This window comes from Amphiura filiformis, chromosome 10, assembly GCF_039555335.1.
Source record: "Amphiura filiformis chromosome 10, Afil_fr2py, whole genome shotgun sequence".
NCBI lineage: Eukaryota > Metazoa > Echinodermata > Ophiuroidea > Amphilepidida > Amphiuridae > Amphiura > Amphiura filiformis.
Genome location: NC_092637.1, coordinates 2,913,170 through 2,930,750, shown reverse-complemented (window position 1 = coordinate 2,930,750; position 17,581 = coordinate 2,913,170). Strand labels below are relative to the sequence as shown.

The window sequence follows — 17,581 nt, the reverse complement described above, 5'->3', positions numbered from 1 at the left end:
TCGTTAATTGGATAAAAAGAATTAGCTATATTATGGTTCTTGTTTACATCCGTTGAGCGTACTCGCTTTTGCTGGTTTCAAGAATTCCGTTGTTTTGTATTGATCTGAAGATAAACTACCTGGAATCAAGGAGCGACCTTTCAACATGTCGCTTTTTCGTTCCGGATTTTGACATGTATTGTAAATAAACAATGAAATGATCTGATAAAAGTACAAAGCTGTTTTCATTCTTGCCTTTCGGAATGGCTTCTACAAGTAGAAATGAAGAGCAGGGATCTTCAAGTTCAGCCGGACCATCCCCAATTGAGGCTGTGAAGACAGTTACTTGGGGAACAAATTTGAAGGAGGATGTTTTCGCGAGATGGGGACAAGGTAAGCTTAAATTTATTTGATTTTCAAATCTTTAATCAGTCAATGAAGTACAATGCGAGTCGATGATTCTTGATCACAAAAACCTTATCAAAGTGTGGTTGGAGGCATAGTACCCAGAAAGCTTTCTTTAATTTGAATCAAAGAATTAGTTCAAGAACTGAAGAAATAACCATGATAACGGGAACAGTTTTACAACATTTATGAATGATTGAACCAGTAAGCTACACATGTTTATTGTCATGATTGTAGGTATGCCAGGTGCAGGTGAATTCAAATTTGCCATCAAACTGCATCATTTTATATATCAAATTAAAGCACTTGAGTAAAGAAATAGGTATCCTAGGTGAATTCAAATTTGCCATCAAATTGCATCGTTTTATATATCAAATTAAAGCCCTTGAGTAAACTAAGCCAAAACTGAAAACCTTTTTTTCATAGCACTTTCCGTAGCAATGTTACATCTTGTCAAAGATTGACTTTCATCAAAAAGATTCAGCTAGCAAAATTCCCCAAAACGGCATTTCGGGGGTGTTTCTAGATCTTAGTCTCATGGCGATGGCAGCTTTTTTTAATTTAACTGCTATCAAAATCCCTCTAAAATTCCATGTGCGACTTGATTATCACCATAAAAAATCATATATTTGGGTCAAGTGAAGTATAGAAAACATATTTATGTAGGTTTCCTTCACCCACCTATTCTCGAAAAAAATTCAAATTTCTATGTAAATATGCATTGTGTTGGGGCCCCGGTCTCGGCGAATTCGCTGACTAGTAAATGTGTTAACTAAGGTTTGCCTAGGTTACCTAAAAGAAAGCCAACACTGAAAACCTTTTTGTCATATCACTTTCCGTAGCAAAGACAGTTACATAAAGATTGACTTTCATCAAAAAGATTCTGCTAGCAAAATTCCCCAAAACAGCATTACGGGGGTGTTTCTAGATCTTAGTCTCATGACGATAGCAGCTTTTTTTAATGGAACTGCTATCAAATCCCTCTGAAATTCCATGTGCGAGTCTCTCATCACCAAAAAAATCATATATTTGGGTCAAGTGAAGTATAGACAACATATTTATGGGCTATTTCATTATAAATGACAACATTGAGTCCCAAAAGGGGTCAAAATTCAAACTCATTTATTTCATGCAAATTCATTATCATTTCAAAGTTCAGATGGTGTGTCAATAATTCTCAAAATATTAGAGCGTCAAACCCTCAGGAACCATTAAAAAAATTAAATTGAATTTTTGCTGTGTAAAAACATAGCTGCCGTCTGGAGGGACATTTTTTAAACAATTTAATACACAACTTTAAAAGAGTATATGTAACCAACATTGGGTTCATACTTATTCATATTTAGTCTGTAATAATTGTTGTATGTTCCTTTACACTTCAGTGTCTTAATATGCCAGTTTCAATATAAAACAATTAGTAAATTGATACTAATCCAGATAAATGGTGCAAAATTACTACATATTTTAGGCTAATGAAAGTTGATCCCCAGTTTCCCGTTACATAGTTTTTCATGACTGGGTAGGTGACTGTTTCATTATTCATTATTCATTATTTTCAAACTTTCGTTATCGGTGCAAAGTTAATTACGGAATGCTATGTTTTGAGGCCCAAATAAAATAATAAAGTATAGTTAGTAATGACCATGCTTTACTTCAAAACAAATTTTAATTAAGCACATCTTCTTTGGAATCTTCAAATTATCCTATAGGTTGTGCAACATATGAAAGCACCAGAAGTCCATGATAGTCTTTGGAGAACCACTTTTCCATAAATACACGGTGTCTGTGTGTTCTATTGCACACTACTTTTTACAAACCAAACTTACTCTCCACTAGCACATCTTTGGAAGCAATATTTATACGGAAATTAGTTTGTCTACTTGCACAAACTGGAGGTTGCTGGTAAAAATCATCACAGGGTGCACGTGTTAATAATAAAACAACCATGCAAGAAATTGACAAATAAATCATTTTATTTATAAGTTTATTTTATTAAATACATAAATATTTGTAAGAAAAGCAGAATAAATTTGACTTCAAATTTTGTTTATTTTATTTATTTTGATGTTGTCTATATATAGCGCTACATAGTGCACGGTAGAAATGCTTTCATATTTGTTCATACGCTGGTTCCCGCGAACTTGGCTGCCTCTCTTTGTGTTCGGTCTATCCATTTAGTGGTAGGAGAAACTTAGATGCAGGGAATTCCTAGTCTCCAGTAAATGCGCCCTACGATATCGCCATTTTACCACGTAGTTTAACCCAGCGTTTGCAAAGACTATTCGGGCCGGTCAGGGTCGGCGTAAAAGTGCTTAAAATACGTGTCGGACGTGAAAGATGACATTAAAACTATCCTTTTTTTCTTAAAAACTTGAAAAATGTGAAATAATGAAATAATGGAAAATAATGAAATATTTGATCGGCATTTTTTTCTGACCGGAGTCGGGTAACGGGAAACTGGGAGTCAACTTTCATTAGCCTTAAGGATAAACTTTATCTTCACATGAAAAATTCATGAAATAGTCATTTTGTCCTGCCCAATAGCTACACTGATGCATAAGTGAGTATTCTGCGTCAATCTGTTGTACTAGTCATGGAAAACCTAAAATAAAAGACCCTCCTGTGTCATTTGTTCTGGATAGGACACATTTTTAACACATAATAAAGCATACTTTAACTTTAGAAATAGCTGCATCAATATTATTGCATCAATATTATTGCATAAAAGATCCCCAGCATTTAAAATCCACTACAAACAGGGTTAATATTCTGGTTAAATTAGGAATATTGCAATTTTTAGCTAACCGAAGTTCAATGCAGAATAATATCATATGTGTTCTCAACAACTGGACAATAATTTGAACACTAAAGTGGTTTGTAAGCATAATTTGCAATAAAATGCTAAAATTTCTTGTGGGTTTGGCTCTTTGAAATTTTTATTTTTTAGTTTGTTTACCAATTCATGGAAATGACATAATTGTGCTAGAGAGGACATTTGTTAAATTGCAAACAGAATCGTGGATACAGGCTTGCAAAAATGCAACAAATACCAAATCATGTGCCACCTTGGTAGAAGGAAGACCACTCTTCCTCTACAAATTTCACATTCTATGATATAATCCTTCTTATTTCAACAATTAGTAATTAACTTCAGTTCTGGAGAGGACAAATTTTTAACGCGGAACTGTGGTATCAAGAACAAGTGGTCTACTGTATGTAAAATAAATGAATTCCTCAATCAGTGCCCTGTCCCATCAATTGGTAATATAACACAGATTATACAGGTAGGGTAAGGGTTTATATTGCCTCTTTAATGTTAACAAAAATGGAGGCATGAATTGGAGAGGACACTCATTTTTTTATTTAACGCAAAATGCCAATTTTGCAAGAATCTACGGAATTTTAACATTTTTGCACCAATTTTCACCATTCAACTTGCATGATGTTCCACACATATCATATTTTCATTGCAACAAGCACATTGCCATAGAATGTACCTAATTTTTCAAAGAATTAATTCAGAATACATGGGCAAAATGAAATGGGACTCCAAAATTGGGTTAAAATGTACCTTTTGGCAATTTTTTATACAAAAAATAGACAGAATTCTGTAAAAATGCTCATGTAGCTTGTAGTTTGTGGCATACTTAGAATTAAGTTAATAACACTGCATTATCACCCTAATTATATCAACCAGATATGATAAAAGCCATTTTTGTGAACGTGTCATTTATAATGAAATAGCCCTTATGAAGGTTTCCTTGAGCAAGCAGTTCTTTTAAATTTCAATGACAATGTAAATTTGTATTGCCGGTTTAGGCCATTTTGGCTGACTAGTAAATGTGTTAACTGAGGTTTCCCTGTCATACCTATTTATTGTTCTCATTGTAGCTATGTAGTACCCCAGTGTTGGAATTAAGCATTGTTTAATGCGTAATTGCATAGCAATAGTAATACTTCAGTGACGTGTGTAACTCTAAACTATGGCATAAAAATGCTACTCAACTCAAAAATTGTGTAGTAAATTGATAAAATTGTGTAGCATTTTGCTACACGATACCAGCTATGTCCAATGCTGTTAATATCCAAACCCTCAAAGTTTGTTAACTATTGAAGTCTCTGAAATGACAATTTATATATCGAAGTACGGTTCTCAAAATACAGAGCTGTTCACAATTAAAACTAATGTGGCAGTTTTAAACTGAAAGTGAAAATAGATAGCTACACTTTCATCAGCATTGTTAAGGAAAATACACAGCCTAGCTTACCATGCTTACTCGAGAACAGTGTTCGATTTTCATCTATTTTTTTGTGTAGCGAAAACTGCTACTCACTTTCAGATTTGAGTAGCAATTCCAAAAATGTGATTAGCAGTTTGTTTTCACCATATTTTGTGGATTTTTTTGTATACTTTTACCATCGCCAAAACATTCCTACTTTCAGGGGCCATAACTGTATTAATCGTCTTTTTTCCCCCTTGCAAGTTTGTAGACAAATACAGTGGCCAGTCATGAGTGATTGATTTTCGTATCATAGGGCCTGCACTTTGGCTCGACATTTGAAAGGGGTGTGAATTCATTTTTTTATACTCCCCTATTATAATTAGGTAATACTCGAACACATTCCCTATATGTATATGGTCGAATCCAACCAAAAGTGTACACGGCATGTTCAGGGCCATAACTTAAAAGTGTTAATCAATTGGCATTCGTTTTTGTATTGTGTTTATTTGCCTTGACCATACGCTTTGCGCCATATATAATAATACCCCCTTCGGTGAAAAAACGTAGACACAGAGACCCCAAAACATGTTATTTTTACCCATTTTTTCAAAATATTTCTTAAATTATTTTTAAAAACATCTAAATCAGTTATGAAAAGAAGTCATTGGGTTGAATCTAAATTGATTTCCTGAAAGGTGTGTATTCAAAGATTGCCTGTTCAATTTTTCACATATTTGTACATAATTATGAATTTTTTGTGATAATTTTTTGAGTGGTATTTTTTTACATTACCTACAAATACAATTTTTCATAGCAGTAGATATATCTTTAAAAATGGAAATCACTAATAAATGCTAATTTATACAAGCTTTGATATGTCCAATACTGAAATGCATTGCATTCGGACATCTTTATTATTTTGTTTAGCTGCCAGAAATTCTAAATGGCACAAAGGTAGGTTTGGTAAAAAATATGCATTACCTCCGAATACATGTTAAAAGCTGTGTCATTTCCACAAACTGAGAGAATAGTAAACAATAGTTAAGCAATAGGTGCAGGGTAATACACTCTTTATTTCTACCAAGTTTCAATAACCTGCGTTTAAATATTTCTGAGATGTCAACAATAAAAGCAAGTATTCGTAGGTAAATTTCGGTAACCGAATGTTAACTACAAATACAATTTGACATCATGACAGTATTGTGAAACACCGCCATTCATGCCAATGCCCATAGTGGTACATAACGAAGGCCGTTATGTTTGCTATCAAATCATATGTGAATGAAAGTTGCGAATTCACATACATGCCCACCATACAAAACTGAATACGGCTTAATTGTTGAAAAATATGTACTGAAATAGACGACGGTCTGCTCATTTGAAAGAAAAATCAGATTCGCAGAAGATTAGAAGGGATAAATACTTGGATTTGTCAACTGTCATGTGTGCTTCATTTTAAATGTTTACCGACCTTCTGGTTTCTGAGTAATTTGTGTCCAAATTGATTTATTCGAAGGTAACTTTTGACGTTTTCGCTAAGGTTACCTACGAATACCATGGAAAAAACGACTGTTCTCATTGTCTCATGATCTAGACAACACAGTGATGGACCCTGGTATAAAGCTAATTGTAGTTGCCCTCAAACGAAAGGCCACAAGACGTAACTGACTCCAAGATGGACTTCACAAGTCTGCAATAACGATTTTAAGCAATTTGTGTGCAATTAAGCAAATTAAAGTCACTTTAGTGCCTTTGTTTCTTACTTCAATCCTCTTTCAACCGCTGTGAACCGACATTATTAATACATGATAGGGTCTAAAGTATCAATAAACGCACATAAAGAAAATAATACATTCAAAGTGCTTTATAAAATGAAGTGTTGATTGCGATATCAACCAAAAGTCTAATTCTTACCTACAAATACCGAAATGTTACTTACGAATACAACATAATACATGACATGTGTAATGAAGTGTCCCTACCAATGGAAATTAATTGTCAAAAACTTTAAGCGGTACCCCAGGACACTATTATTACCCATAAACGGATTCATTCAACAATTATTTATTATGTAAAATGGCTGATTAACTACTTGTATATCAAAATGAAGTGGTCAAAATCTTGCTAAAAGCATCACAATTTTTTTGATCTAAGGTAATAGCATTTATTCATTTGGACGTACCATCTGAAAGACATCTAAAAACTACCATTTTATTAATTCATTACCATAATAGCAAAATTTAAACCTCTAAACTCAATATAGATATTGTTAAATCGCTCATGTTACCTCTGAATACCGGGTTTCTTCACCTTTTCATTGTATAAAGCGTTAGGTGTATGCGTATAATTCCTAATATTCTTGAAAACATATATCCTACTCGTTCTTATACAATGTGTAAATTGATTCATACTCATTTGATAAATAAAATACAGAAACTTACCTAAACTTCATTTTCAAAAATAAACTAGCATAAATTGACTAAGATCATAATGATCGCGTTATAAAAATAAAAACAAATATTTTCTGGTTGAGCTAGCATTTACCTGACACCCTGTGGTCTACATTACACGAAAAAAGCGTTAATGGGAATATTCCATTTGTTTTAGGTTGATTAGTATTGCGATAGTGAAAGCATCCTAGTGGTATTCGTAGGTAACATTGGGTTTTGACATCACATTTACTATCACACGTCCTGGATTTATTTTTCAAGATTAGTAATGGCACTTTTGGTTCCTATAAGGCCAATATGTCATCAATCAATGGGCAAAAGGAAAAAATTGTGGAGACATTTTTATTTCGGACTTTTATTTTTGGCCCGTGGACACTTTTGGTTGGATTCGACCATATACATGTACCACATGTAGTAAATCTGTCTGCTTTATCTGTATTGTGCCTTTCTTAAGCAAATAGTTAAACACGATTTCATCAAACATTATAACAATAGCTCTTTTACAGTGTGCAATCATCCCCGGCAATAATTGGGCAATAATAGAGGATGTGCGTGAAATTATTGATTAGCTCCATACAAAGGATTTGAACCGGTGTCCTTCACCGTAATCATGGCGCAATGCAGTGCATTCAATCAAACGTTGTCGTCAACCTATTTGAGCCTATAGTGCATTTGTTATGTGTGTGAGACGAGCTGTCGCGGTAGATTGCAATAGCTTGTAATCATGCTTTTGTTGAATGAATTTGAGTACTCCGCCATATTTACGGTATGAACGTCATAATCTAGGAGCGTGTTTATAGTGAGACAATCTTTCCGTTATTTAGCTAAACTACCGCGTAGTCTAGATTTGCAATGGTTAGTAAAACATAAACAAATATAGACTGCGTGGCAGTCCAGCTAAATACCGCATAATCTGGCTCACTATAAACACGCTCTAGGTGATTATTTGCATTGGATGTCTTGAATACGCTGGCGAAGTTGTGTAATAATCGGATTAATGCTATAACAGTAGGTGAATACAAGTTTTGAATATATCGCGTTGCAAAGCCCCATTCAGTGATCCCAGCGAAAGTGAAAAAAAAATCAAATTGTTACTTTTATAAAAAAATTTAATGAAAAAAATGGCAAAAACCCCAAGAAAACGGCAGTATCGACGAAGTTGAAGCCCCATTCAAATAGGCCTACATGTAGCTAATTTATATATACTGTCAGTATATAAATCAAATCAGTTCAATTCACGCCGAGTGTCCTTGACAGGTTTGACTCTGCTTCAGCGGTCATGAAAGAATTCAAAAGATAACCTCTGCCCCAACAATCCCAAGCAATTGTCTGAAACTGCTCTTCGGATGATGATAGTCATATGTGATGCGATCAAGCAAAATCAGTCGGAACTCGGAAATATGAAATTTTCAGTTTATTTTAGGATAGGAAAAAGCATTTACAAAGCTGGATTTTGCAGAAAATTCCATTGAAATTGAACAACCAGTTCCAAAGATATGAGCAATGAAAGACTTTCCAAAACAAAAGGGAACAAAAGGAAATATTTCATTTGTTTGGCTATATCTCAAAATCAATATTTGCGAGTTCCGACTGATTTGGCTTGATCGCATCACATATAATGATCAAAAGATTATTACTGACTATATCATTGTACAAAATCTGAATTTTGATGATTTTTACGATCGTCCAGATGAAAAAATCACTGAATGGGCCGTTAGTTCCCTCCACTCCTTACCCTGGCAATATGAATCAAAGAAAAATAATGAAAAAATTAAATAAAACAAGAAAAAAAAAGACAAAGAAAAAGAAACAATAAAAGAAAAACAAATATGAAAAGTTCGAACAATATTTGGTTTATAAAATTAATGCTACCGTGATGAGGCTCAAACTCACCACCTTCCGATTTAAAGTTCGAAGCGCTCGTGTACCAAATTCTGACGCCTTACCAAGTGAGCTGTGCTCCTGAGATACGAAATAAAACTAAAACAATACACTGTATACCTGCTTGTGTCGGTAATTGATTTGCTCAAATTCCATAATGGTACAGTGCAACAGAGCAAAAATGCCCAAAATTTAAAAGCTATATAATTTATGAACAATATACACTACACATAAAAATACTAATACAAGGGAATTTCAACATAAGAATCCAAACAATTAAGTACCAACATGCACAGCTTTGTCCTTATATCACATTTGGGTTTTAACAAAATGTTATCAAACCTCTACTGTGATTGGCAGCTGCACAAGGTATCTCTTTGATAGCTGATAATGGCCATCCATTCAGCAAGTGGCTACTAACTGACCTTGACAGGCTTGAATGAGCACTGTCCTCTGCTACAAAACCATCACACTCTAGGACCTGGTCGCCTATATTAATTTACTAGTCAACATTTGCATAGGAACCGCATAGTCGGAGGCAAGGTTCATTATTGATTGGAGATTATACATATTTATTACAAGTAATATATATATATCGTGTGTTTGCGATTTATTCCGTAATCAATAAGTATGATGAACAAACGCATTTCTGGCAGAAGCACTCACAGCGTAGTGGTATTCGATCTCGACTGTTAAATAAAAGGTTGTGGGTTCGAACCCTGGTAGAATTTTAATTGGAATAAATTTGTTTTTCTTTTGTTAAGTAAGAGGTAATAATTATATGGCAATAAATCCGCCGTATAAAACTGAACACAGCTCAATCCAGCCTCATATAGGCCTATATCATGTAAATGTATTATGTGATGCAAATGTTGACTAGGAAAAAAATATCGCGACCTGGTCACTATAATGCTACGGGGAGCACAGTACTTTGACAATGGAGTGAAAGACTATTATTATTGATTAGGCGCGGATTCTAAAAGTACAGCTCCTATGCGTGTGTAGCAAAAAATTGGAATAGAATGTTTGGAATCATGTAACTAAAATACTAAATGCATTCTGCAAAATGTGCTCTGACCAATTTATAAAGCATTTCATTAGCTTTAATTTGACATATTGTTTGACATGTTTGGAATTATGGTAAATCATTAAATAAAATATTTATTAATTAATCAATTATGTCAATTAATAAAAATTTAATGCAAATATGCATATTTTCTCTGACAGAATTGTAGGATTTGACAAGAGCCATCTTTCTTGTAAGTTTGATTCTTATAACATACCGGTATCGTATTGCGTCCCGTTATAGTTGCAGAAAAATACGCGTGCAGGACACACATACGCACCCCCCACACACACACACCCAGAGGATCGTACAGCATTACAATCGTATAACATTCATTGGCGCTAGTAGTAGTAAATTCCAATTTTCTTTGCTTTACCTCACTTGTTCTGCTCAAAATTAAAAGGGACATATCTGACAGTAAAAGCTTACATTTTATGGAAATTATGTTTAAAGTTGCTTAAACAGCACAAAACAGCTCAGGCAGACTAATGTACTATACATAGGCCTATACATGTATGGTATGCCAGGGACTGTTTAAGAATATATCATTAGATTTATGATATTTACTTGAGGACTGTTATATATCAAAATGTGAAAAATATCAAATTTTAATAATTTGTCATAAAATTTGTATTATATCGTGAATTCCAAACAATGAAATTTATTTGATATCAGAAAGACATTCTTCGTATTCAGAATCGTTTTCTTTGTCTTTTTTTTTTCTTTTCTTGTTTTATTTTTTTTTTTCTTTATTTTTCTTTGATTTATATTGCCAGGGTAAGGAGAGTAGGGAACTAAAGGCCCATTCAGTGATTTTTTGATTTTTTTCATCCCGACGATCGTAAAAATCATCAAAATTCAGATTTTGGATACTATATCTGCGAACTCAGTCTTCAATGATAGTCAGTAATTTTTATATTTTGGACATTATTATGACTATCATTTGAGAACTGAGTTCTTATGATCCGAGGAGCAGTTTCAGATAATTGCCTGGGATTATTGGGGCAGAGGTTATCTTTTGAATTCTTTCATGACCACTGAAGCATAGTCGAACCTGTCAAGGACACTCGGCGTGAATTGAAAGACCATGTCACTCGCCACAAAAGAATGTCAAAGGTCATAAAAGGCCTATGGCTGATTTTATACGTTTCGTCATTGGCATAGATGTGCTAACATAGCTTGCTAGTGTAGTGGTTCATCCGAAAGCCGTGTGTCTAAGACAAAAACAATAATGCATTTACGTGAGTCTGGAATTTATATACCGGTACTGACAGTATATAAATTAGCTACATGTATTTGAATGGGGCTTCAACTTCGTCAATACTGTCGTTTTCCTGTTTTGTTTTTTTGCCATTTGTTTTTCATTAAAAATTTATACACGTAACAATTTGATTTTTTTTTCACTTTCGCTGGGATCACTGAATGGGACTTTGTAGCGCGGATTATTCAAAACTTGTTTTTACCTACTGCTATATAGTATTAATCCGATTATTACATAACGTTGCCAGCGTATTCAAGACATAGGTTATGTAAGGGATAAACTGTACATGGGTATAGGGTATAGAGGCCCTGCATGCTTTTATCGATTGGCTCCAAACAAAGGATTTGAACCGGTGTCCTTCGCCGTAATCACGGCGCAGTCCATTCAATCAAATGTCGTCAGTGTGCGAGACGAACGATGTATAAATCTGGAGGTCACATCATCACTTATCATGCTTATTGTAAAAAGTTTGTCCAATGCATACACTGTGTGTATTGTTCCCGGGTATTGTCAATGCAGTCAAGCAAACAGGTATTATATTTTGAAAAGGCCGCTATAGTATATTCACAGGGGTGTCTTGAATGGCCAATCATATGGGACATAATCAAATTGCAGTGACTGCTTCCTTTGTTACCACATGTCAGTCATCTTGTGATTATTGGACCATGTAAACCTGCAAAAAACGAGCCAAAGTGCAGGCCCTATGATTTTTTTGTGTACATAGCAAAAACTGCTATTCACTTTCAGATTTGAGTAGCAATTCCAAAATTGTGTGTAGCATTTTGCTATGCTAATCCAGGTAAATCGACCACTGCTCGAGAACTCTACATGTAGCTTCGAATTTGCACACGATAGTTACAATTCTTGAAGATATGCCCAGATCATGTATCTTGTCTTGTCTTGTACGGTTTCTATCCAACTAACTCCCCTTGGTGGAGGGGTAACGCGGATAGGTTGGTGGTGCGCTATGATGAAATGAAGTTATTTGAGGTAGAGTTTGGTTATTGCTTGCTTGAAGAGGTTGCTGTCGTTGATGCTGGTGATGTGTTGAGGTAGTGAATTCCAGTCTCTTGTCGTTATCGGGATAAATGAGTTCAAAAAACGGTCTTTATTGGCTTGAACTCATATGTAACTATTGATGTTTGAGCGGTGTGAGAACCGAGTGACCGGGCGAAGTAGTTTTTGTACCGGGATTGCAAGGAGACCCTCCCGTGCCTTGTGGAAATTAGTGAGCCTAGCAATTTTCCTACGGTTAACCAAGGGTTCAATGTCTAGATTGGACATCATATCTGTCACACTGCTGTAACGGCCATAATCATTCATAATAAACCTAACAGCTCTCCTCTGAATAGATTCGAGCTTATCAATGAGAATTTGAGTATATTATATGGGTCCCATATAGCGGCTCCATACTCAAGAATAGGTCTAATAAGAGTTATGTTAATCGCTTGATGCGCCTGCTACATGGTTTTAAGTTTCTACGAACAAATCCAAGGGTACGGTTGGCCTTTGGCGTTAGGCCTACATCACAAATATTATGAATTTTTACACCAATCAAGTTTCAAATTAGAATATCTCCACAACTATCAACCCTAAACTATCAAAAGTATACATTTTTGGAAAGCTGAAGGCAAAAGCAATTTAAATATACACATTTCAACTCACTGTACAGGGTGACCTTGAAGTTATACAGGGTGGAATAAAAAAAATCCAAATAAAAAATGGGTCATTTAATGCATTGCTTATTACTAACTTGCAGTTATAAACTGAATATAACAACATTGATTTGGTTAGAGGTTAGGGGGAGCCTACTGACTCTGGAAGAAAACAAATCACAGCTGTTTGGTAATCTCGGAATACAGGGTGTCCCAAAATATGTTCAAATTTTTTTACAATTCAACATATTTTGAACTGAAACATTTTACCCCTAACCCATACAAAAAAAGTAACCTTGTCCATATTTAGATTCCTCATCAAATTTCCTCTCAGAAAATGTAAACTTTGACTATGATAGGATAAGTAATTAAAAATTTACAGCAACTTTTAGATTTTGAAGACATCCGCATTACTTACTACAGTGTTTAATATGAAAACGGGTAGTTTTGTACATAAAAGTTAGCATTTTATAGACTAAAACAATTAGCAGAATTAATAATCTTTCAAAAGAGCTCTTAACCATGTCTGTAGCCCATATGGATGCAAAGATATGATCAGTTGATTCAACGCACACACACAAAATCTTTATTTCCCATAGACTTTGCACATACCGCCACCGCCTCATCCGCCACCGCCTCATCCACCACCTCGGTCATTCTGAACTCAAACAACTCTAACTCCACTATCTTAGCTGATAAACAATTCTCCTTTGGAGGTCTGTTAGGGCACTTATATAGCTACAAAATAACACCATGATAGGAAACCAGGTACATCCTAGTGGTACCTCATTTCTGGTCATAAATAACAAACCGCTTGTCTTGGGTCACTGAAATTCCAGTGTAGTAATTGGATTCCTTGCCCCTATAATATACATAACTTTTGTTACCACTGTGTTATTAGTTTTTGAGAAAAATTCAAAAATAGACACAAATTTATCGAGGGGTGTAGTACCCCCTTAAAGTTGGGATTTTGTGTACATTTTCTATGGCACATTCAGTTCTATTATGGTACTGCAAAGCATAATGGGAAATACGGTGTGCCCAGTGGAAACATGCAGATTGTCTGAATCAAGTGATATTTGGAAACAAGTTTTTTCCTGAATATATAGATCACATGAAAAACTAAAAAGAGGATGCTAAATCATGAAATGCATTAACTCACAAATGCAATTTGTATCTAATTAAATACAATTTGTATATTTCTTAATTCCAGGGTTTATATTCAGTGAAGATGAGCCTGCCGCGCTACTACAGAATGAAGGAGGACCATGTGCTATCATTGCTCCATTGCAAGGTTATATCTTGAAGAATCTTCTGTTTCAAGAACCTCAAGTTGAACACTGGCAGCAAATTGATGGTAAGTGGTATAGAATGTTCCAGGCAGTACAGGGCATGTGTCGCATCCGAAAATACTAGCTTGCTTGCTTGCTTATTTCGGGTGGTTTTCCCGAACTACGACAGCTCTCCATACCCTCCTGTCCTGCATCGCCGTTCCCAAGTCAGATGCTTCCAGTCCTGTGTCTTACTTGAGTGCATCTACATACATGTTTCTTGTTCCATGCAGTGGCCAGCGAAGCGTGTTCTCATTTCTCTGATCTTCTCTGAGAGCCTTGGGAGGTCTCCATACAGCTCTTTGCTGCTTATGTGCTGCCTCCAATGGATGTTGTACACTCAGTGCCCTAAGCATACGGGTGTAACAGCCATCCAGCTCTTTAGATAGCTTGGGGAGTTATGGTCCAGGCTTCACATCCATATGTTAACACAGACATCGACTCCACTGTATTTGCACTGAAGACCCGCAGTTTGAAATTCTTTGGCAGAGCAGACTTCCAGATCTTGCTTAGGCTGTTGCATGCTCTCCAAGCGGCCACCTTGCGTGTTTTGACATCATGCTCTGTGCTAGCCATCCAGGCTCCGAGATATTTGAAGTCTTTCACCTAAAATACTAGACTTAAAGCCATTTCAAAATAGAAGGTTATCAATTGCAAATTGACAAAGAGCATACCTGGTACATGTACTTACAGTTCGGGGTCGGAATGTACCGGGATGCTATGGAGCCTGAATTGCAACAAATCGCTGACAATCAGAAATTGACAAACATATATGGGAATTGCCATTGGGAAAATACGAAACATAAAGGGGTGCTTCCACACCTCAAAGAATTTACCATATCATACTGTGCTATTAGCAATGCGTATAGTGCACGTTGCCATGTGATACAATGTACATGAGGCCCGATTGATAGATGAGATAGCAGGTTCATGTTGACTTGCATAGATGCAACCCACTGAAAATGCAAATTTAAGCTTAACTTATGACTATTCCAGATGATGACTAATATCCCAACTATTAAGGTTGCATACCATACATGTATGTAAAAATCGAACTTCAAACAAGATTGAGGGCATAAGTTTTAAGAAATCTAATGATGCCTCCATAACTGTGTTTGTTATAATTGATGTGTTCAATGGTCATTTGCCCTCAAGATTGATGGGTAACCATAATAATCTTCTAATGTTTTGTTTGACTTGTTCAATTGCAGCTGAACGGAGGCGAGAGCTACTCTTAGAGGCCATGACGGAGGTTCTCAGCAACGTCTCTACAAGCAATGAGTTCACATTGATACTGCAAGCCGACAAACAACAGAGTGTGATGACAGAGAACCCAGTGATAGAAAACATTGCACAGGGTGGACAGGAACCACCCACTGATCATAACGCTTTCCATAGCTCATTAAGGTTAGTATGATAATGTGTAAGCAAAGAAAGTATAATGCATACACACACACCCACATTAACAACAGAGTGTGGTGACATAGAACCCAGTGATAGAAAACATTGCACAGGGTGGACAGGAACCACCCACTGATCATAACACTTTCCATAGCTCATTAAGGTTAGTATGATAATGTGTAAGCAAAGAAAGTATAATGCATACACACACACCCACATTAACAACAGAGTGTGGTGACATAGAACCCAGTGATAGAAAACATTGCACAGGGTGGACAAGAACCACCCACTGATCATAACACTTTCCATAGCTCATTAAGGTTAGTATGATAATGTGTAAGCAATAAAAGTATCATGCATACAAACACACCCCATCCCCCATGCACACACACCCCCACCCCACCGCAACTACAGAGTGTGATGACAGAGAACCCAGTGATAGAAAACATTGCACAGGGTGGACAGGAACCACCCACTGATCATAACACTTTCCATAGCTCATTAAGGTTAGTATGATAATGTGTAAGCAAAGAAAGTATAATGCATACACACACACCCACATTAACAACAGAGTGTGGTGACATAGAACCCAGTGCTAGAAAACATTGCACAGGGTGGACAGGAACCACCCACTGATCATAACACTTTCCATAGTTCATTAAGGTTTGTATGGTAATGTGTAAGCAAAGAAAGTATCATGCATACACAGGCACCCACATTAACAACAGAGTGTGGTGACATAGAACCCAGTGCTAGAAAACATTGCACAGGGTGGACAGGAACCACCCACTGATCATAACACTTTCCATAGCTCATTAAGGTTAGTATGGTAATGTGTAAGCAAAGAAAGCATCATGCATACAAACACCCCCCCCCCCCCACACACACACACCCCAACCCACCCATACCCCCACACTTACTATGTGAGTATGATGACAGAGAACCCAGTGATAGAAAACATTGCACAGGGTGGACAGGAACCACCCACTGATCATAACACTTTCCATAGCTCATTAAGGTTAGTATGGTAATGTGTATGCAATGAAAATATAATGCATACAAACACCCCATCCCCCCCACCCCCCCCCCCCCCCCCCCCACACACACACACACACCCCACCCCACACACCAACTACACAGTGTGCTGACAGAGAACCCAGTACGGTAACAGAAAACATTGTTCAGGGTGGACAGGAACCACCCACTGATCATAACACTTTCCATAGCTCATTAAGGTTTGTAATGGTAATGTGTATTAGTAAGCAATTAAAGCATCATGCATCCCACATACCTGTACTCACTTAAAATACCTACTCACTAAAATACCTACTTAAATACTTGCATGTTTTTTACTTTTTTGAACAAGTAACCCCCATGATATGATTTAAGACTCTGTAAAAACAAATTAAAAATTGTGTGGAATAATTAGAAGTAATTAAGTATATGAAACTCATGAATCTAAGCTACCAGAGAGGCATCATAATTTTCCTCATTATAATATTTGTTGAAAAATTTACTTTTAAGATATCATTGCCTAATTCAATTTCTTCTCCATTTTGCAGGTTACAATCCTATAACTCTGTAGAAGAAGTACACAGTGCACTCCAAGCATCCTATCATATGTTCACTAATGATGGAGGTGTATTACTGTTTCTATATTCAGTCTTGTTGACTAAGGTAAGACATGGAATGGGCTATTCCAGTCAAAATACATACGCCCCTTATGGAAAACATGACCTTTATAATCTCTCACACAAGGGGTGTAGATTTCAAATGGAGTCACCCATTCAGGTAACCAGTTTGAAATTTACACTCCATATGTTAAGGTTAAGATGATGTCTTTCATAGGGGTGTTTTGGATCTCAACTGGAATAGTTCAATTATATTGTAATGTAATTGTTTCAAAATAAAAACCTGCAAAATTTATAT

General features: G+C 36.0%; 1 protein-coding gene across 1 annotated transcript in view; it reads left to right on the top strand.

Annotated features, from left to right (window-relative positions):
• Positions 1-102: 102 nt before the first annotated feature.
• The window catches only part of LOC140162417 (ubiquitin carboxyl-terminal hydrolase MINDY-3-like), a 34,036-nt gene continuing 16,557 nt past the window's right edge, over positions 103-17,581 (top strand). Inside the window, exons 1-4 of the mRNA XM_072185644.1 lie at positions 103-372; positions 14,134-14,277; positions 15,463-15,658; positions 17,215-17,329. Coding sequence (XP_072041745.1) covers positions 243-372; positions 14,134-14,277; positions 15,463-15,658; positions 17,215-17,329 — 585 coding nt within the window. The 5' untranslated portion in view covers positions 103-242. The remainder of the gene's footprint in view (positions 373-14,133; positions 14,278-15,462; positions 15,659-17,214; positions 17,330-17,581) is intronic.